This window comes from Fonsecaea multimorphosa, assembly GCF_000836435.1.
Source record: "Fonsecaea multimorphosa CBS 102226 unplaced genomic scaffold supercont1.43, whole genome shotgun sequence".
Classification (NCBI taxonomy): Eukaryota; Fungi; Ascomycota; class Eurotiomycetes; order Chaetothyriales; family Herpotrichiellaceae; genus Fonsecaea; species Fonsecaea multimorphosa.
Window position 1 is genome coordinate 31,853 of NW_015971677.1, and position 19,617 is coordinate 51,469.

At 53.5% G+C, this 19,617-nt stretch overlaps 7 protein-coding genes across 7 annotated transcripts; 4 read left to right on the plus strand and 3 right to left on the minus strand.

Annotated features, from left to right (window-relative positions):
* Position 1: 1 nt before the first annotated feature.
* Z520_11777 (uncharacterized protein) lies at positions 2-1,927 on the minus strand (the record flags this gene model as incomplete). The annotated part of the gene is made up of 3 exons (XM_016782265.1): positions 2-915; positions 970-1,489; positions 1,544-1,927. The coding sequence occupies 3 exons, from the start codon at positions 1,925-1,927 to the stop codon at positions 2-4; spliced, it is 1,818 nt and encodes a 605-aa protein (XP_016626580.1).
* Positions 1,928-4,552: 2,625 nt separating this feature from the next.
* Z520_11778 (uncharacterized protein) lies at positions 4,553-5,506 on the plus strand (the record flags this gene model as incomplete). The annotated part of the gene is made up of 1 exon (XM_016782266.1): positions 4,553-5,506. The coding sequence occupies one exon, from the start codon at positions 4,553-4,555 to the stop codon at positions 5,504-5,506; it is 954 nt and encodes a 317-aa protein (XP_016626581.1).
* Positions 5,507-6,378: 872 nt separating this feature from the next.
* On the plus strand, positions 6,379-8,833 carry Z520_11779 (uncharacterized protein; the record flags this gene model as incomplete). Its single annotated transcript, XM_016782267.1, has 2 exons — positions 6,379-6,848; positions 6,904-8,833. 2 exons carry the CDS (start codon positions 6,379-6,381, stop codon positions 8,831-8,833), a joined length of 2,400 nt encoding a protein of 799 aa, XP_016626582.1.
* An 871-nt stretch (positions 8,834-9,704) lies between these two features.
* Z520_11780 (uncharacterized protein) lies at positions 9,705-11,496 on the minus strand (the record flags this gene model as incomplete). The annotated part of the gene is made up of 5 exons (XM_016782268.1): positions 9,705-10,204; positions 10,328-10,514; positions 10,595-10,996; positions 11,058-11,072; positions 11,155-11,496. 5 exons carry the CDS (start codon positions 11,494-11,496, stop codon positions 9,705-9,707), a joined length of 1,446 nt encoding a protein of 481 aa, XP_016626583.1.
* Positions 11,497-12,540: 1,044 nt separating this feature from the next.
* Z520_11781 (uncharacterized protein) lies at positions 12,541-13,174 on the plus strand (the record flags this gene model as incomplete). Its single annotated transcript, XM_016782269.1, has 2 exons — positions 12,541-12,744; positions 12,839-13,174. 2 exons carry the CDS (start codon positions 12,541-12,543, stop codon positions 13,172-13,174), a joined length of 540 nt encoding a protein of 179 aa, XP_016626584.1.
* Positions 13,175-13,814: 640 nt separating this feature from the next.
* On the plus strand, positions 13,815-16,130 carry Z520_11782 (uncharacterized protein; the record flags this gene model as incomplete). Its single annotated transcript, XM_016782270.1, has 1 exon — positions 13,815-16,130. One exon carries the CDS (start codon positions 13,815-13,817, stop codon positions 16,128-16,130), a length of 2,316 nt encoding a protein of 771 aa, XP_016626585.1.
* Positions 16,131-16,695: 565 nt separating this feature from the next.
* Positions 16,696-18,603, minus strand: Z520_11783 (uncharacterized protein; the record flags this gene model as incomplete). The annotated part of the gene is made up of 3 exons (XM_016782271.1): positions 16,696-16,820; positions 16,873-17,349; positions 17,409-18,603. The coding sequence occupies 3 exons, from the start codon at positions 18,601-18,603 to the stop codon at positions 16,696-16,698; spliced, it is 1,797 nt and encodes a 598-aa protein (XP_016626586.1).
* Positions 18,604-19,617: the final 1,014 nt, after the last annotated feature.

Genomic DNA, 19,617 nt, shown 5'->3' on the forward strand with positions numbered 1-19,617 from the left:
TTCATTCGGCAATTGCTGATGCGGCCGTACGCAATTCGTCGCTGCCACGTCCGTTCTGTCGGCGGAATCCGATGGCGCTGGTGGAACTTGGCCCTCGCGACTGACGCAGGGGATTGGTGTTCTGGGAGGTGGTCTCCGGCCCGATGCTGACGGTTCGCTTGCTGCCAATCGGGGCAGTGGGCTGGTAGTTTTGGCCGTCACTCCATTCAGATCCGTTCCCAAAGAAGCTGCGTTGCCGGCGGGGGCTGGTCTGGCTGCCGCTGTTGTTCGTCATGGAAAGATTGGAAAAGCTAGAGATGAGGAATGGTGGTTCTTCTCGGTTGGCACCTGCGTTAGAGGCTGTCGGAGTCAATGTTGGTGTGTTGGAGCCAGCTGTGTCATTCAACGCTTGCAAACGTGCTCCATTGGTCTGTAAGGCTACTGGGAAGCTCGCAGACGAAGGCACAGGCGAAGGGCTCCATGATCGGAGGTCGGCAAAGGACTTGGCATTGCGGAGGTTGCTATCGGCATTTCTGCCATAGGCGCTGGAATCCATCACGTCGAGCAACCCAACCGAGGATTGGCCGCGCAGAGTGTTAAAAGCAGGACCTTCATATTGTCTGCCGTCGTTGAAGTCCGCTGTAGAAGACCTGGCGAGAGGCTGGCGCATTCCGTCATTGGACCCAAATCCCCCTGCGAGAGTTGGTGGGCTCACATTTGTGCCGGGAGCTGGTCGGTGGATATGAACCTGCCGCTGGTCTCCAGTACCGCGCGATGTGTGCATCAAACCCATGTGGTGTGCCAGCGTGTGGACAACGCGACGATGGTGAGGCTCCAGCGATGGCGGGAATATCAGGACTTCGCGAGTAGGGTCTCGTCTGAACAGAGTCATCTCGGTATAGAACTCGAGAGTCTTGGGGTCATTCATGTCGACATCTAAAAATCCTTCTTAGCAGTTTACTCACGGCGACGGGATAAGGGCCCACTTACCAGGCATTGTGCTGCGGTGTGACAGGGGTGAAGGGGTATTCCGCGAGATGGAGGACAACGAAACCTGGTTATGAAGCTGTGATTGTGCCATTGGGCGGTGTTGTTCCTCTAACTGACCACGCCTTTCGCGCTTCTCTCTTTCAATACGCTCTCGTTCAGCGAGAGGTAGCATTTTCTTGTATTCGACTCGCAACTTGCGACCGCTCAAATCCATGTGATTGAGAGCTTGAATGACTTGTTCGGTCTCTTGGGGAGAAGTGAAGTTGGCAAAGGCCAATCCCCGGAAAACGCCATTATCAAAATGATAGTTAAATGCATATGGCAGAGGTAGGTTCATGTCGACCATCAGTTGGACAAGTTGCTCCTTCTTCACGGCGAAGGGGATATTCTTTATCACAATTGCGGTGGGGATCAGCTCATCGTCGTCTTCCTGCTGGTCACCGCGGCCTTGAGGGCCTGGTCGGTGTCCCACAATCGCAGGGTGTTGTTGTTGCAACTGTCCTGGTTGATCATACCAAATCTGAGTCTGGTCAGTCAGTCGAGATATGCCGCTGTTTTGTTTCGGGAGACTCACGTTCGAAATGCCCACACGACCTCTGCTGGGCTTGACACTCCGTGATGGCCCATAGTTGGCATTTTGAGGAATGTTGCCCATGCCGTTCCCAAAGGACTGCAAAGATGCACCCCCAGAACTCCACGTTTGAGCAGCGCTCGCATCATAGGGAAAATTGATGTTTCCAACTCCAGGATTCTGCATGGGTGCACCAAAGCTATCCCGCATGCCGTCGAAGCGCATGTTGGGTAAAGCGCTGTCGGCCCCAAACATGGGACCACCCATGCTTCCATAAGGGTCAGCCCTGCTGCCCTGGCGATTCAACTGTGCACTTCGATATGCTCTTGGGGAAGTGCCTGAGACGTCGTCATAGAACGCGTCAGAGGTATTGGAGAAGGTGGCCATCGTTGTAAAATTCCCTGGAGTTCAATAAGGTCTCCCAATGTCACTTGGTCTGCCTCGATCCAGAATCCACCTCTTTCTTCACGTCTGAAAGTGTACCCCTGGGTAATTGAGGAGATGAAAATGTTCTCAATCAGTGATCGGAGACGATGAGAAATGCGCGATGGAGAAAAGGATGGATCTTCGAGGCTGCGGGACGAGCAACTGGCGAACGAGAAGGGTGGAGATTGTATGGCGATTAAAGGAGAGACGAGTCGCAGAATTAGAGGGAGGGAATAGCAGATGTCGTGAGAGCGTAATATGCGCAAAGGCCGAAGCAGCGCGAAGCACTGCGATTGGGATATGTAGGTCGCAGCAGAACTCGAGCCTGGCTGGGAAACGAGTCGAGTCAAGTTCCGCAAACCGTTCGAACGGGTACAAGGACGTGGACGTGGACAGGGGCGTCTAACTCGAACAGCGAGACATGATAGGTATGGACGAGTATTGAACCAGCGTGTACGAGAGCGCCGGAGGGACAAGGAGCCAGTGACCACGCAGCAAACAGCAGGTTATTGCTCAGATGAAAGGGAGAGTGTCAAATTAAGAAAAAGAGACGGGGAAAGATTTTGTCCAAGATGTTGTTTTGAGACAAAGAAATTAGGAGAAGTTTTTTGGCTGCGAAGAGGCCGACTCACTAAAGTTAGAGAGTTAGCACGGAGAGCAAGGTGAATGCCAGCAGACCAGCGCCCACTACTGGCGCCCAGCGCCCAAAGTCGATGGGTGGTCCCTCCTCCCCTTCCCCCCTGGGCCCTGGGGATGGCTGCTACCTGAGAGTGGCCAACCAGAGAATTGCCCACCACTAAATCCTCAGATTTCGCGGTGATTAAACTGCGTCAACAGCCCCAGAAGTCAGTTCAAGCTTGGGGGGGTCGGTGGCACTTTAAGCTGCCCACTAGGCCTGATTAGCGGTCGTCCAGCCAAAAGGGTGAGCTAGTAGAAATCATGCATTGCCAACGATCTCCCCGTCCACCAGTCATTCCCTCTTCCCACAAAGCCTTCCATGCTTCAGTCACTGTTTATTGTTTGCAGTATCCGGGTCAGGAAGATCACCATAACGGGCTGCTCATTGACTTTGGGACAAGAACGCTCGCAGGCCTAGACCAAAGCAAACCATTGGAGGCCCATGGGCAATGGAGTGTGTCCTCGACTCCTCGACCCTCCCTCACTGCCGACCGACAGCAATCAAACTCCTCCACCATCTGACCAAGACCTCCTCCCACCCCTGCTCATCCTTATCCTGACATCTTCCCATAAATGAATCTAGGCAGGCCGTTGTTGCCCTCCTTTCCACACTGCTTCGCCACTATGAAATCTCGGTTTCATATCCCTCCATCCACTTGCCTGGTCCCGAACTCCCTAGTCAAGCCGTCGGAGCCTTGCGTCGAGCAGGCACCCCTGAGACCCATGCGCTCATTGGCATTCGGCCGCGTGCCCCTTTTACTTCTCCATTTGGCTTCGCAATGAACCTGGATTGTAATTATGGGGCTCCCATCCTTGTGAGCAATGGGACTAGGCAGCAGGTCTGGTGAGCAAAGCCTTTCATTGTTGCGCGACCCAATCTTTTGCTTCACTTTGTGAGCCACCATCTCTACCGAGTGTGGGCGGAAGTCCGGCCCCCCGTTGTAGTCAGTAGCGGATTGCTGGCCACGAACCATCATTCTGTCCATGACGAGTCGTAAGGTTTCTGGAGGTGTGTAGGCGTGGGCGTTCGGGTGGATATAGGCACGCGCCAGCAGGAGCGACAGTATCCGTTCCAACACGCAGTACGAGTCCCTCGTACAAGGGTGAAAGGCAGCCCCAAAATACGCGTGGACTGCCAGGAGCGGCCAGGGGCAATGCGACTGGTGAAGGAGAAGTTCATGGCTTGATGGATGCCGCACATTTGCAGATACACTACAATTCTTCTCGAAGTGACCTGGTGACCTGCGACCGCCGACAGGTAATCCACTTGGCCAACCGGAAGAGATCTGCAATAACGCTTGATTCCCGGGGCCCTGCTAACACAGAACTCTAGATTGTGTTACCATTATTATTCAATGAGGGCATAAAACCTCCGACATCGCAAGATTTACAAGGTCCCTAAGGCCGTCCGCCTGTTGCCCGTCAAGAGGTGTCTCATTTGTGGACCAGACATCCGTACTCGTAGATCGTCTTTGGAAGGGCATCAGAACCCGGGAAAAGACATCCTGCGGTCGAGCTGGATCTCCTGCGAGTAGTAGGTACGAGGTAACTGTGAGGGTGCATGCAGGCATTTACGGTTCGGCTTGTCAAAGTCTGGGGCTTCGGAGCCCAAGTGGCCCAGGGGGGAAGGAACAATCCTGCCAATGATTTGCTGCAGCGTGATGTAAAGTGCTTCATTCGACCAACCTCAACAAATGATTCACGCTCGATCAACCCAACCCTGGGCCTAACAGTGAATTCATCCTGCTTGAATCAGGAGACTGCTGAATGATCTCGGGATCTGACAGATCCTGATGGGCCATTTGACGTCCAATGCGCGCATGTGACCCAGAAATATTGACCATCAAGTCGCTCGCAGTTGATTCCCTGGCCCAGCTTGACGTCTAGTCAGATACTAGACGGGGCAATATGACGACCTCCGCAATTTTCGAGAAGCTCGCATTGCATGCGCCTCATCTGTCAGGCAGACATGTGATCCCTGCTTTGCCCGCCTTCGTATACGGAACGGCGTGGAAAAAAGAGGCAACGGCTGACCTCGTCTACCAGGCCCTATGCAACGATTTCACAGCCATTGATACTGCCGCTCAACCTAAGCATTACCGAGAGGACCTGGTCGCTGCTGGGATCTCAAGGGCTATCAAAGATGGCAAGATCAGGCGATCCGAAGTCTACATCCAAACGAAATTCACCAGCGTGGGAGGTCAGGATCCAGAGAACATACCCTATGATCCAAAGAGTCCGCTCCGTGAGCAAGTGAATGCATCCGTCATGTCGTCCCTCAAGAACTTCAACTTTACAGATGTGGTGAAAGGAGACGACACGGCAGAGCCCTACATTGATACACTCGTTCTTCATTCACCTATGCCGACCATCACCGAGACCTTGGAAGTCTGGCAGACCTTGGAGCAGTATGTGCCCAACGAGATCCGGAACCTGGGCATTTCCAACTGCAACCTGTTCACCTTGATGGACATCTACGAGCGCGCTCGCATCAAGCCGAGTGTGGTTCAGAATCGTTTTTATCCAAGCACCAAGTTTGACATTGGAATGCGCCAATTCTGTCGGGAGCAGAATATTGTTTATCAGAGCTTCTGGACACTGTCGGCCAACCCAAACCTCGTCTGGTCGAATGAAGCAGGTTCTTTGGCAAACCAGCTTGGTATCAGCCCCCAGTCGGCCCTGTACTGTTTGGTGCTGGGGTTGGGGAATGTAACGGTGCTCAATGGCACCAAGAGTGCTCAGCATATGCAGGAGGACTGGAGAGCAGTGAAGGTGGTGAAGGATTTTGCACAAGCGCACCCTGAAGCATGGAACCAGACAATGACGGGCTTCCGAAAACTGATCGGACAACCGAAGCCGTAGGCTTGAGGATACCTCATACCTAGGTACTTAGGTAGAGATGACAGCGGATCGTGATCACTGATGGCCCCAATAGCGACAGTACTCAGCTTGGTTAGCATGGAGGAGAGTTTTCTCCCTTCTCCGTAAGGCTGGACTGAATGGATGGGAACTGGGTGGTGGAGCAGAGTGAGTCAGCCGCCTGGTTGGTTGGCCATGGGTGGCCATGAGATAGCGCTGTCAGGTCTTTTAGCACCCACAGGGCCACAGTTCCGTGGTCAGTTCCGTGGTCAGTAGTATGTCATAGGCTCCCACCCGCTGCGCATAGTCCATGGACCTCGCATCCCAGACTTAGTAAACTGCGGACTGAAAAGAAACTCCATCAGGACCAGCGATCCGGGCCTTTCCCAATGTCAAATGTCATGCCGTCGAAAATGCTCGGTCTCAATCACACCACTTGTCCATTGTTAATGGTATAAAGACATATTGGATGCTCTTGGAGGACATTCTATTCGACACAATTGACGTTGCTTTCTGCTTGTCGCTTGTCATCTGGTCGGCTGTCCCAGAATCCTCATCGCGATCTTGACCAATATCGCAGTTCAGCGCCTCAGCCCGCTTGTCCACTGGACTCTGTGCCTGCGCGCGACATATATCATCCATCCTGCGGCGTCTGTTAGCTATCTGGGGCGCGACAACTTCCGTGACCTTTACTGCGTTGGGACGATATCCTCTTGGCTGACTTCTCGGCGACGTCGAGCCCACGCCGGCAATAAATTTCACACCTTCAGACCTTCAGACCTTCGACTCGTTCCATTCCACTTCCAACCGTGTTCATACTTCTCCTTCAATTTCCCCCGTGCCTCGGTTCACCTCTCCTCGTCTTCTCCATCACGATGGCCTCGCAGGGTTTCTCCAGAAAACGCCCGGCACCAGGCGCCGACCCGGTTTCGTACCCTGCTCAAATGCAGAATCCCGCGCCCGCATTCAACGACGGCCTTGGGCAGCAACTGTCCAATGACCAGTTCCTCCAGTGGGGTCAGACCGGTCAGCCTGCTGCTGGTCCCTCATACAACGATGCCAGCTTTGGTATGAACGCAAACACCTATCCCGCGAGCAATCCTCAACCCGTCCCTCAGCCTTCGAATCAACTGACACGGAGGCCCATCGCTCAACTCGCCTCGCGTGTCCCCCGACCGAACGAAGACGGGAATAGTTGGATGGAGCATCCGAATGGAGGTGCGCATCCTCCAAATCCGGAGTGGGAGGACGACATAGCAGAGTTGGAGGCAAGAGCACAAGTCGCAAAGAGAGAGGCACAAGCGAAGAGAAAACAGATACCTCCCTTTGTTCAGAAGCTGAACAGGTAAGAGAGCAGAACGTCAGAAAAAGTGAAGAACTTGGCGCTAACGATTGAATAGCTTCCTGGAGGACGGCAGAAACACCGACCTTATCCGCTGGTCAGACGACGGCAACTCATTCATTGTCCTGGATGAGGATGAGTTTGCAAAGACTCTTATCCCAGAATTGTTCAAACACAACAACTACGCGTCTTTCGTGCGGCAACTCAACATGTACGGATTCCACAAGAAAGTCGGCCTTTCCGACAACTCTATGAGGGCAAGTGAACGGAAAAACAAGAGTCCAAGTGAATATTCAAACCCCTACTTCCGCCGCGGTCACCCAGACTTGCTTTGGTTGATCCAAAAGCCCAAGAACGTCGGAGGACCTGCCTCGAAACGCAAAGGCAAAACCGATAACGAGCAGAACGAGGAAGAGGCGGACGAATATGTCGATGACTCCATTCCGGTCGATAACCGAGTACGAGCCCGACCCGGCCAGCTCACGCTGGGAAGTGGTGATAATATGGCTCTCACGCAGGATCAGTTTAAGAGCGTCCAGCGTGAATTGGCAGCCATCCGACACCAGCAGACGCAAATCTCTCGCATGATGCAGCAACTCAAGCGTGAGCATGAACAGCTGTATGGGCAAGCGGCGACCTTCCAAGACCAGCACAATCGACACGAGAACTCGATCAATGCCATCCTGACCTTCCTCGCCACTGTCTACAACCGCAGCCTTCAAAGCCACGAAAATGTGCAAGGCATTGCAAATCTTTTTGCCAACGCCATGCCTGTCGATACTTCGACTCAGGGCAATGTCGTTGACGTCGGGGACTACAGCTTCAACGATATCAATCTCGATGGTACTCCTGCGAAGCCGTTTAAGAAACAGCCTTTGCTATTGACCAACGGAAGCGGGCAACCACAACAGCAGGGTCGAGCGAGCACCTTGTCCCCGCGCTCTGGCAACAGTCCCTATCCTACGCCTAAGGCAGCAGTTCACCGCAACGGCCAACCTCAATCCCTGCTCTCGCCGAAACTTGAAGAGGTCTTCGACCCGGGCGTTCATAGCCCCAACAGTGCCAATGTTCCCTCTGCGAACCAAACCCGTACCGATATGCCTTCCCGGGACATGATGACGGTGATTCAAAACGCCAATGCGAGAAACAACCACGCCGCAACCTCTCCCACCACCCCCGCCCAAGACTTCTCCAATGTCCTCAGCAACCTGGAAGCATCCTCTGGCACCGGGCCACTGTCCACAGCCCAGCGCGCCGACGTCCTCCGCATGATCAACAACTCCACAAACCAGCCCGCGGGCAACGACAATGCGCTCATCAACGCCACTCCGCCGCCCGGACCTCCGAACTTCCATCGCCGCCTCGCCAGCACTCAAGCCGATCTGGAACAACTCGCCAAGCTACAAGCGGAGCAAGATAAATCCGTCCAAAACCTCACGAACTTGCTGCAACCGCTCTCTCCCACAGGCTCGATCCCTGGAATTGGTGATGGCCAAGCCTTTCCACCTCCGCCGTTGGACATCGACGATTTTCTGAACCACAACGAGTACTTTGGCGATTTTCCAAGTGACGGGAACGGCAACTACGATTTCGGCAACACCGGACTAGGTGGGGATCAACTAGGGACGACCGATAATATGAATTTTGCCTACAAGGATGACGACGAGCTGTTTGGAAATCTGAACAACGATACCGCAGCCGGGTATGGTGGTGGCTTCGATGGCAATGCCACCGGTGCGGCTATGGGTGCGGCTGCAGGTGTGGGTATGGGGACAGATCAATATGGTGGATATGCGGGAAATGTCAAGCACGACCATGCGACCCAGTACACGGAGCATGATGGTGGCGGACGGGTCGAGAGTGTGCCGAGCAGCGAAGTTACGACTCCCAAATCGGACAAGTCTGGTGCCAGTCGAACAGCGGCCAAGGGGAGAAAACTGAGCGAGGCTGAAGAGGAGAGCGCCGGAAGGAAGAGAGTCAGAGCCTGAGCGCCCTTATGGTCAACCGATGCACCTCCAAAAGCAGCGACGGGGTTGCGCCAGGGAGCAATAATTCACAAAATGAGAATCACGGGGTGAAAGAACGAAAGCAGGAGGAACCACACAGGAAAGTGAAACAGATCAGATCACCACAGCGTTTGGTTGAGGGATTCTTTACGAAAAGGACAGCCTCTACCCCCGCTCTCGCCTTGGGCTGAAGTATTGGATTGTGTCCGAGTTCTCGATCAGGAAATTCAACGACCCAACAGAGCTAAAGAGCTTTTTCTTCTTCTATTTATGTTTTGCATCCCAAAAAGGAAAAAGGTTATCGATCATCATGACACAAGGGGAACAACAACAACGGCATCAGCGCCAGCAGGAATAGTGAACGGTCCTGTGTGCCGAGATGAATGAAACGGACAGAAACCCGGTAGTGGCTAGTGGGCTCAAGTGTGGCTCTTTTTCTTGTGTGCTTCGGGGAGAATTGTGAACCAAAAAAAGGGATATGAGAGAACATGGCATTGCATGTAGATACCCAAGATATCCCTGGCCTCCAACAGGGACACGGAGGGACAGAGAGACTGTGTATTTCGTCAGGATCGTGGGTTGCGGGGCTGTGTGCTGTGCATCGTATGTACTGGTGTCCAGCTCTAAATAATTGTCAAGCCCAGTCTAAAGATGATTCCACCACCACCAAAAGAAAAATGATCAAGAATCAATAGGCCTGGTAAATGTGCAAAATTCGTTGTATGCTGCCACAGGCGAAGCTGCAACTTGCATCCTCTTTCTGGGATCGTCCGGTTTTGATATACCAACAACCGGAAGCCCTCATGCCGATCGAGTGCACAAAGCCTCTACGACTCTCGTGACTCGTCCCTTTTTACTCCCTTTTCTTCACCCTCGGAAAGCTCAACCACAGACCCAAAAGCACGACAATCAAGGCCAGAATAATGGGCTGCAGCACGGTGACGCCTCTCCTCGCCGCAATGGCGCCGATGGCAAAGGGGAAAACCGTCCCACCGGTTCCCCCCAACGCCATGGCAAACCCAATGCTGCTGACGTGGATATGTTTTGGCAGCAGCTTCGCGGCCATCATGACGCAGCCGGGGAACAAGGGGCCCAGAAAGACGCCCAGGAACGCGACGGAGATGGCGGAGACGAGGAATTTGGGGACCAGCCAGAAGATCAGTTGCAGTGCGAGACACAGCACGAGGTAGATGGTGATGCAGAGCCGTTCGCCGAAGCGCTCCGTCACGAAACCGAGCGCCGCGCGGCCGAGCGCCTGGCCGGCCCAGAACCCCGTGCCGGAGTAGCCCGAGGCGGAGGGCGAGGCGGAGCGGACGCGCAGCATGAATGTCACGATCCAGCCTCCGAGACCGACTACGTCGTAAGAATGGGATGTGTCAGTTGACTCGGACAAACACCTTTACAGGGCGTATCGCAGAAAGGAATTGGACCCTGCCACAGACGGATGGTAAAGGGAAACTGGACGGTTTACGTTACCTTCAATGCCCATGTACGTGAAGAAGAATGCAGAGCAGATCCAGGTGATTTTTGATTTGAGTGCTTCTTTCATGCGGCCGCCTTGGGCCCCGGTGTCGTCCCGTAGGTGCTCGATCCGATACACTCGACCCGTCTTGTGCCAGAACATCATGCTGAGCCCGACAAATTCCAGGGCTGAAGCGCCAGTCTGCCGATTCAATATCAGGGGTGTTAGCTTTTGGGAACTCTTACCCACCGTCTCTCCTCGCGCCAGGGTATTGAACTCACCATGAAGTAGTAGAAGGTATACCAGGGCAGCTTCGCATGGACAATCATGGACGTGGCAATCAGCGGGGCAAACAAGGCCCCGAGGCTGTAGCAGCTATGCAACACACCCTGCACGGCATTGGCTTTGTCCATGGCTCCGATCCACGCGCAGAAACAAGCGTCCGTGAGGCCATTGCCGAAGCCCGAAACGGTGTTGATGACGACCAATACGGGGAAAGGAGGATGAGCGGATAGTACTGCATAGGTGACGATGTGGCACAACGGGGCGAGCACGGCAATCCCCCTCTGGCCGAGTTTCGTGTGGATGGTGGCATTGGTAACCGCGGCGAGGGAGTAGCCTGCGAAAGGGGTGAGGAAGATCAGGGAAACAGTCGTGTAGTTCAGGTTGTAGTACGTCTCGAGCTGTATTGGATTTGTGAGATTACTTTGTCAAGGATAGGAAAAAAGGTATAATAAGACGCACGTATGGTATAAGTGCCTATGCAAGAGTACCGTAACGGAATTAGCATTAGCATATCCAAATCAAAGTAGAGAGAGGGAGGTTCAGAGAGACTCCATACTCCCACAGCCCCATCGTTGAGACCCGTCACTATAAACGAGAAGAAGGCAAATCCCAGCCGGCCAATATTTCCCCGAGGCATATTCCAGCGCTGGATGACAGGCTGGGCCGTTACCGGTGGGGGAGGGACTCCGTTGCGGACACTGTCTCCTTCTTCTTCTTCCTCGTCTGAGGAAGCTTGGGCGGCTTTGCCGCCCTGGACAACCCGTCGGGTGAGTTCTCGAAGCGACTTTGTCGGTGTTTTCAGGCTCAGTTCGAACGTCTCCCCTGGAGCTGATGAACCATCCTGGCGATGAGGTTCCCGCGCGGGAGGCGGTATCGTCATTGTCTGTGACCTGGACATTGTCGCGGCCGGGGAAGGGCAGGTCTCTAAAGGTCCACAGACAGACAACAAGTAAGGGAAAAGGCAGCGCGGTGATGGAGTGATATCAAATGTCCTTTTTGAAATCCAAGCGTAGCGTGGTCACATCCATCTCCAGGTTATCATTGCCCTCTCCGAATACATAAACCAAGCCGGAGGATCCAGCATAAGAATAGCGAGCGTTATGGCCCTGACCGCCTGTCCCAGCTCTAGTGGAGACTAAATTGCAGTAAAAGGACGAAGTATGGAAATGTGTAGGTACCTGGCAGGTACAATAGTTCGCATTTCGAGAAACGGCGGAGGCTCGCCGAAGTCCGAATTTCATCATCGCCAGTGTGCAGATCCAGTGCGGAAAAGCACGGCCATCGTTGCCGAAGAGGTGTTTCTTGGGCGTAGTCAAGCTGCCTTTATTTAGCCTGTTTGGGTCTCTCGAAGTCAGTTCGTATCCGCACCGACGAGACCTTTTTCGAGGACTCTGGCATACGTTCGATCATTCCGACACAAATACGTCCGCATCTGTATCCATCCTCGCAGAGATGATGTTGATGTGACTCTTAAGCTGGTGAGTTCGCTCTTTCCTGAAGACGGCCTGCGAAGCTGTCCACAACTTCACCTCCTATTTCGCGTGCACGACAGCATTAGACCAGTGTGCTTCTGTTTGTGTGTATTTGGTACGACCTATACTGGGTACACACATCAATTCAACCTCTAGGATCAAGGTCAACATCACGATCGACTGGCCACTGTGCCGCTTGCCCACGATTCAGCCTGGTAGCCCACTAGCCCCCATCATTCTTGTTCGTCAGGGACTTAGGGCGCCTTATTGCTTCGTGGGACCCCTGGACTGCGTGCCTGTGCCAATCCTGGACATCGCCCCCTGAAACCTCAAACGACATGATTGAGGCGCAGTCCCAGACTGGCAAGAGCCTTTTAATGCCATCGACAGCCTTGGTTCAACGTCGTGCCTATTGCCTTGCTTCCAGTCTTTTCATCTCTTTTTCTGAGCTCTTTGCACAAACCAACATCATGAATACCTTTTCAGTAAGCTTCAATGCCGGCCAGGGGCTGGGCGGCTTGTCGGTGACACAATATGCGTGTATCGGTGCAAACGTCCTGTTTCTGGCCAGTGCAATCGTCACTACCTTCACGTCCAACATAGGAGGAGACCCGTTTGCCCACTTCAATTCAGTGCCGTCTTGGATGTTTACGGGCTTTTGTTCCTTTGGAGTAGTGAGTGATTCTGCCCCCAAAAATCCGGCCGTCGACGCCATTCATGACCTTGGGCGATGAGGTGGATTCTAGGATTCTGACTCTCATCACGCAGGCTGCCTTCAACATTGTCTTCACCGGGACTAGCTGGTCACGCTTTCGAAGCGTTGCAGACAGCGTGCCTGAGCCGGGCTACGAAGACAAGCGAATGCTCGACCTGAAAACTGCATTTTACCTGGGTACAACCATTGGCGGAGTCTTCGCTGCTGCTACAGCCTTCCTGGCCATTGTATGGTCGCGACTAGCGGCTGAGAACCCTCCTTTTCTGGTGCCTTGTGCCTTCGGCGGCCTTGCCGTGTCGGTTCTCCCACTGGTCCCTCCTCCTCAATGCTCTGCTTGGGAAGGAACTAACGAAATGATCTTTGCTGTAGGCTCCTCGACGTGGCCGTAATTTTCGGAAACCTCAAGCGATTCAGGGAGGAAACCAGGGCAATAGAATTGGAGTGACTGATTCAGCAGGTGGGCTTCTGGAAAGAAGGAGTTCCGTGTAATAGAATACCAACCATGTTTGCCTTGCCGGGATGGCTGGACTATATCAATAGGAGTTACTCTGCATCCTCACTAGCCGGAGTTTTGGGCCATTGTTCGTCGCATTTTTTGCCATGTGCCGCCGCCTCGATATTCTGTCGGAGACTCTTGGGGCCAGAAAATACACGTAGACGGGCTGCGCCGCTTGCAGATCCCAGACTGTATACCGAGAACCTCGTATTTGCCTATTATTCGAGCACACTAACCTCGCCTTTAGGGCCAGAAGCCACAGCTTGGAAGCTGCGGCCCAATTAACCGCCTGCTACTCGCAGCCTCACCACGTCACCTAAAACCACCGGCGCCTGTCTCAAGGAATGGAAGTTGTCTCGGTGGCGACATCTTCCTCGCATGATAACCATTCGTTTTGGGCACAATGGCTGGCACTCCTGCAATCGAGTAGGCAAATCAAAGACGGCTAAGGGCTTTGCCCTAATTACGCTCGATTCTATGTCCTACGTCCCAAGCACCCACAACCGCAGATTCCGTCCAACTCCATCAAAGAGATGTCGGGCTGGTTGTGGAATAAGAATAGCTCCCAAGGCTTGAAGCCAAATGGCCGGAGCCAACTTCGATGCTCCCGTTTTATCGAAATCGAGCGAGCAGTTCGCAGAGCACGGAGCAGGGGCGAAAAGGACACCGAATTCATGAAACTCCATTCAAGCTACGAAGAGCTTGAGCAATGCGCACGCGACAAGTGCAGGGCCTGCACAGTCGTCCGGCAGGCTCTGCTCCTGTCCCGAATCACCGGCGAGGACGTCAAGAAGATGGAAAGAAGAGATGCCCCTGTCTACCTCAGATTATCAGGAGGAGACTCATCAGGGGAAACGAGACCTCGTAGCCAGTCGACGCTGCAAGTCCGTCTGGGGGTGTTGCCAGAGAGCAGCGTGCTGGTTGAGATTGCACTTACCACCAATATCAAACAGTCGTCGCCTGAAAAAGACCCTTTTGTCTCGGCTGTTCCCCAGATCGACTCTTGGTTGCGAGTCTGTCGCGAAGAACACGAGTGCACCAGCCTGACTCAATCCGGCGAGCACCCTAGGCGGCTGATCGAGATCGTGTCAGCGACGAAAGTGAGGTTGCTCGATACCTCGGAGTTGCCAAACAACGTCAAGCTCAAGTACGTTGCCTTGAGCTACTGCTGGGGCAAGGGACGTTCCAAAGGCAGGACCACGCCATGTAACCGGGACAAGCGACTGGTGTCTTTCGAGACGTGGGCGCTCCCAAAAACTATACGAGATGCTTTGAAATTGGTTCGAGCGCTTGGACTAAAATACTTGTGGGTTGATCAAATCTGCATTACCCAAAAGATCCAATGGGACCAAAAACCGATTCCTCAAGAGCATGATGATCAACGCAATGGAGGTGGAGGTGATGGCTACGATGACTGTCGGGGCGTTGACTGCGAAGCCTGCAGCAGCGATGCTGGCGAGGATTGGAATGCAGAGGCTTCGAGGATGCATGTCATCTATGGTAATGCTGTCTTCACGCTCTGCGCCTGTTCAAGCACAAGTTCAGTAGATGGACTCATATGGCCGCGGAAGGCGTGGACTTACAGCGTTGTGCCTTTCTATTTCGAAGGCCAATGGCTGGTGAGCCACAACATGAGCCTCAACGAAGTGAGGGCGACTGCACCGCTTTCCAAGCGTGCGTGGACTCTACAAGAAGAACGACTTTCTCCGAGACTCTTATACTACTGTGGCCAGAGAGTCTACTGGTCCTGCGTTGAGAAGCAGGACACAGAAGTCGCCGCTCGCAGTGCAGGGAAACCCGATGCCGGTAGCGGTGACTTGCGTTTTGAACGCGAGGATGAATTCCAGCAAATGAGCGCGGCGCAGGTCTTCATCAAGTCTCGCTTTACAGGAGAAAGAGTCCGCTTGCACCAAGAATGGAATGATGTTGTGGAGGCTTACTGTCCACGAGAGATCACAAAAGCAACCGACAGATTTCCAGCCATCTCTGGCCTGGCGGCCCAATATCTTTCGACGTATGTCACCCAAGACAACAGGATCCCCCGCCAGGAATATCTCGCTGGTCTTTGGCGCGAGACTTTCCCCGAGGACCTGGCTTGGTCGGCCAAGACGGCCGCAGATCCACGGAAAGCACTGCTTGACATCGCACCGAGCTGGTCTTGGGCGTCTCTTCCGGTCGGGGCCTACGTTAGCACAAAGCAGAGCTTCAGCCGATGCGAACAAAACGACTTTCAGCTACTTGGAGGTCCTAACTTGAGTATGGGTCCCAATGGACCCGCGGAGAGGAAGCAAGACCCCAGGGCCAATATTCTTCATGCGTGCCAGGAGGGAGCAAAGAAGAAACGTGTTTCTGTGAGAGGTCGCCTACGACGAATCATATCCCCAGACTCGGAAAGGATTGACTGGGTCGAGATGACGAACTCCGGCCGTGGTGGTAAGAACAAGTACAATCTCTCAAGATACCTTGCTCGCCACGTCCACGCACGGAACCCTACAAGTGGTCAGATGGTCATATTCGAGCCCACCAAACAACACATCGAAGGCCAACTGGATTATTCTCTTCCCCCGGACGACGACGGCATTGACACGCCCTACAGCGAAGAGAGATACGTGGCGCCCGGCTTGGAGAGTGATCTGTTTGGCTTGGAAATAGGCCTCCAGACAATGCTCTTGCTACAGTGGCGGCCGAGGGCCGAGGACCCACGAGAAGCAGAGAAAGGTAAAGGCAAAACAGCCAGCGGCTCTGCTAGTGGTACCGGGGTAGGCGTCTTTCGAAGGGTGGGCATCTGTCGAAATGTGCGAAAGCACTTCTTTGAGGGAGTCGAGAAGGTCCAGCTTGAGCTTGAATGAGACGTCGACAGCTCGAATGCGTCGTACTGTTCCAGCTATGAAAGAAGGAGGACTATTCTGGTGTTGGATGGAGGCTCACAGAGCGTTGGGGAAGCCTGGGTCTACCGTCCCTGTTGCCCCCGTGGAGGGACCACCAACGGCATGAGCGCCAGGTGTGGGAGGTGCTCCGACCTGCTGGAGATTGACACCCTTTCCAGAAAGGGCTGCATGATGCTAAGTCAATGCAGATACGCGAGAAATCATGGTGCGAAGGGCGCCTCTGAATCCACTAGTCCCTTGATCAGAAATCCTGCTTCAAATACCCCTGCCCACCAAGCCGGCTCGCCGGCTACCCCTTCAGGCTCGCACTCGGGTCTCCCTGAGCTCTACTTGGGTCACCCAAATGGGGCTCGTATCCATCGAACCCTTTTGTCAATTGCCCACTTCCATCAGCCAAAATTTTGAGGAGAATTCGACCGCAAGGTTTGTTGACTTCAAGATCCGTAAAAGTCGAATTACCATGACTTGGACCTTTTGGTGGACCTCGAATACGCTGCATGATTGCTAGGCTTTCATTACTTCAGAGCTACCCAACCATCCTTACACCCTCAAGTGGCTTCCCTATCACGTCGGATTGGATGGAGAGAGCTACAAACCGAGACCACCACCGCGCTTGAGCCGCTGTGCCTCCAAACATCCACAACCCAGGAGCTAGGTGTAGTCAGTACGGGGTGCTAAAGACTCTTTGTGAGGCCCGACTTACCTGCTGGCTTCATGACGTTCCGAACTTCACCTTCTTCGTCAAGTCCCCAAAACTGGTCGAGTTTCGACGCAAAGTCCTTCCCGACAATCTCGGCCACCTGATTTCGGTAGTCATGGTCCTGTCCTGTGGCAACCACCACTACGTCTGCCCGGAGTTCGCTCCCGTCTTCGAATTTCAGGCCCTGTCGAGTGAAAGTTGTGATTGGCACACCGGACTTGACCTTGATCTCTCCTCTGACAACGTGGGAAGAAGCGCCAATGTCAATATAGTAACCTCCATAGCGCGACAAGATGTTGTCCATGAGGGGAGTCTTGCGATCAACCCGGAATCCAGCCCGCTCTAGGTCGTTGAAGCGCCCCTGTTCCTGGCTTGCGGCAGCCTCGTGGACGGCCTTCAAAATATCACGCAGAATCTTGTTGGGCCGGGAGGCGACCATGGCATCGGCATCGGCGGTCGGGATGTTGTTGTTGTACAGAACTGCAGACTCGTTAGCCAGCAGATCTTCAACGATAGCGCCGTTTGGGACGCGGCCTTACCCTGTTGTCCTTTTACGATCCACTCGATTGGGTAGATGGCGGTTCTATTACGCTGAATCATGGTGACAGAACGCAGACCTGCCCGATACATGTCTTCAGCAATGTCATGCGCTGTTGTGCCTGACCCAATCACAATAGCGTCCTTGGTTGCCCAGTCACGGCTATGCTTGTACGCCCCCGAATGCAGGAGTATGCCCTCGTACTGGTCAACTCCAGGATACTTTGGGTCGTTATCCACGCTCACACCAGCACCGGTGGCAACAATAAGGTGTCGGCAGACCAGCTTTCGCTTTTCGTCCCCGTTGAGCGTGATGTCTAGCTTCCAAGTCCGACTCTCCGGAGCCCAAGATGCTCCAGTGGTGTCCGCACTTGTCCACAGACGGATGTTGTACTTTCTGACGTAGTTCTCGAAACCTTCTGCCACGATCTTGCCAGGGAGTAATAACGGGTCGTCGGGCTTCCATGTGCGTTCAAAGGGAAGATTGTTATACTCTCGGATGGTATGTTGTCTCACTGACTCGTATCGTTCGGTCCAGTTCCTTCCCACGGCGGGTCGCTTCTCTAGAAGCACATAGCTTATCCCAAGAGCACCCAGCCTGCCGGCAACCGCCAAACCACATTGGCCTGCCCCAAGAACCACAACGTCAAAATGATCTTCGCCATTCGTTGTGCTCGCTTGGTCATCAAAGCCGTCGACGGTACCATTCGCAAGCGAGTCGCCCGCTACCCGAGGAACATCAGGGTGCCCGTAGCCAGCAAAGCTGTCCAGAACAGTGACAAGCATCCAGATTTTCCACTTCCCGTCGCCGTCCTGGATCAGCGAAGCGGTGCCTTTACAGTTACCGACAAGGCCGCTTTCTCGTTTCGTCGTGAAAGTGAACGAGACGTCGACCCACGAGCTCGTTGGAACCGGTTTAGTGATGCGTCCAGCCTTTGTCTTGACGTCGGTGACTTGTTGAGACTGAACTTGAGCGTTCCACACCTGCGCGATTTTTTCAGAGCTGGAGAATGTTCGAATCTGACCCGTAAGCGCGAGCCAGTCTCTCCATAATGCTGTGCTGTGCAGGTCTTTTGCGTCCAGATTCTCTAGGATTTGTTGAGCCGCCTTTTGGATTGTTCCGACATCGACGTGCTCTGGGAGTAGTTGGGAAGGGAGACCGCCTGGGAGCCTGTCTAGGTCATAACTTGGTGCCATATGGGTGAAGTGAAGTCAAAACACTGAACCTTATTGGATAATGGCTCCTGAAGGGAGGTCTTGCTTATACTCGATTTCTATTTCTTCTTTGTGAGGGAGTACCAACCACAAATTAAATAAGTAACCGGAACAAACACAATTGACGATATAGACCAACTTACCTATATATCGGCACTTAAGTTCGGATGTAGCTATCGCAGTGTGATTCGTCGTTTAGTATTACACGTCAGAATCAAAATGCGGGGAAATGTCATCGCTTTTGGGTTCGAAACCGGGGCGGATTGTGGAGAAGAGCAGTACAAATCCCTCTTTCCCGTCAGACTTCTTCTCGTTGCAGCTGCCGAATGTGAGGAGGGCTCAGGACACCCCCAACCGTACTTTTGAACTTCCAAAGGCCACCAGGCCATGGCTGTCGGGACTGTTTTATTTGCCGACCTCCGAGTCGCGGTTACTTCATCACGTTGTCCTCGTTCATCGAATAAATGGTTCATGAATGTCGTGACACGGACAGTTTCCCCAGAGCCACTCCTCGCGGGTATGGGCGAGCGACGTGGTTACTGTCAGTCAGTAAACGTGCTCCCAGATTTTGTGCTTCCGTACATGGTCGAAGATGAGCGTGTTGACCCGCATGGACGCATTCATCACCTGCAGTCCGCTTGCAGTTCCCTTTGGATATCCTTGGAGATAGGTTCGTTGAACTCACCAGGCCAACATCACTGACAATGAAATTGTCAAAATGTCACAACGACTTTCAAACGAACCTCATGGTTCACGCGTTGCAGGCCCCTTCGGGGCGTTTCTGACAGAATACTCATGCAAGCTCACTGCTATTGTCAACACACTGAGGACTATGGTGCAAACAGTAGTCACCAGTCCGTGATGGCGGTGCCGCCAGACTGTTTGATATAGGTGAGTACAAACGAACACGATGGAATCAGGGAGGTATAAATATCTCTCAACTTGGGAACTTGGATGGAATTCTTTCATCTTGACCACATCGAGAGATCCATATCC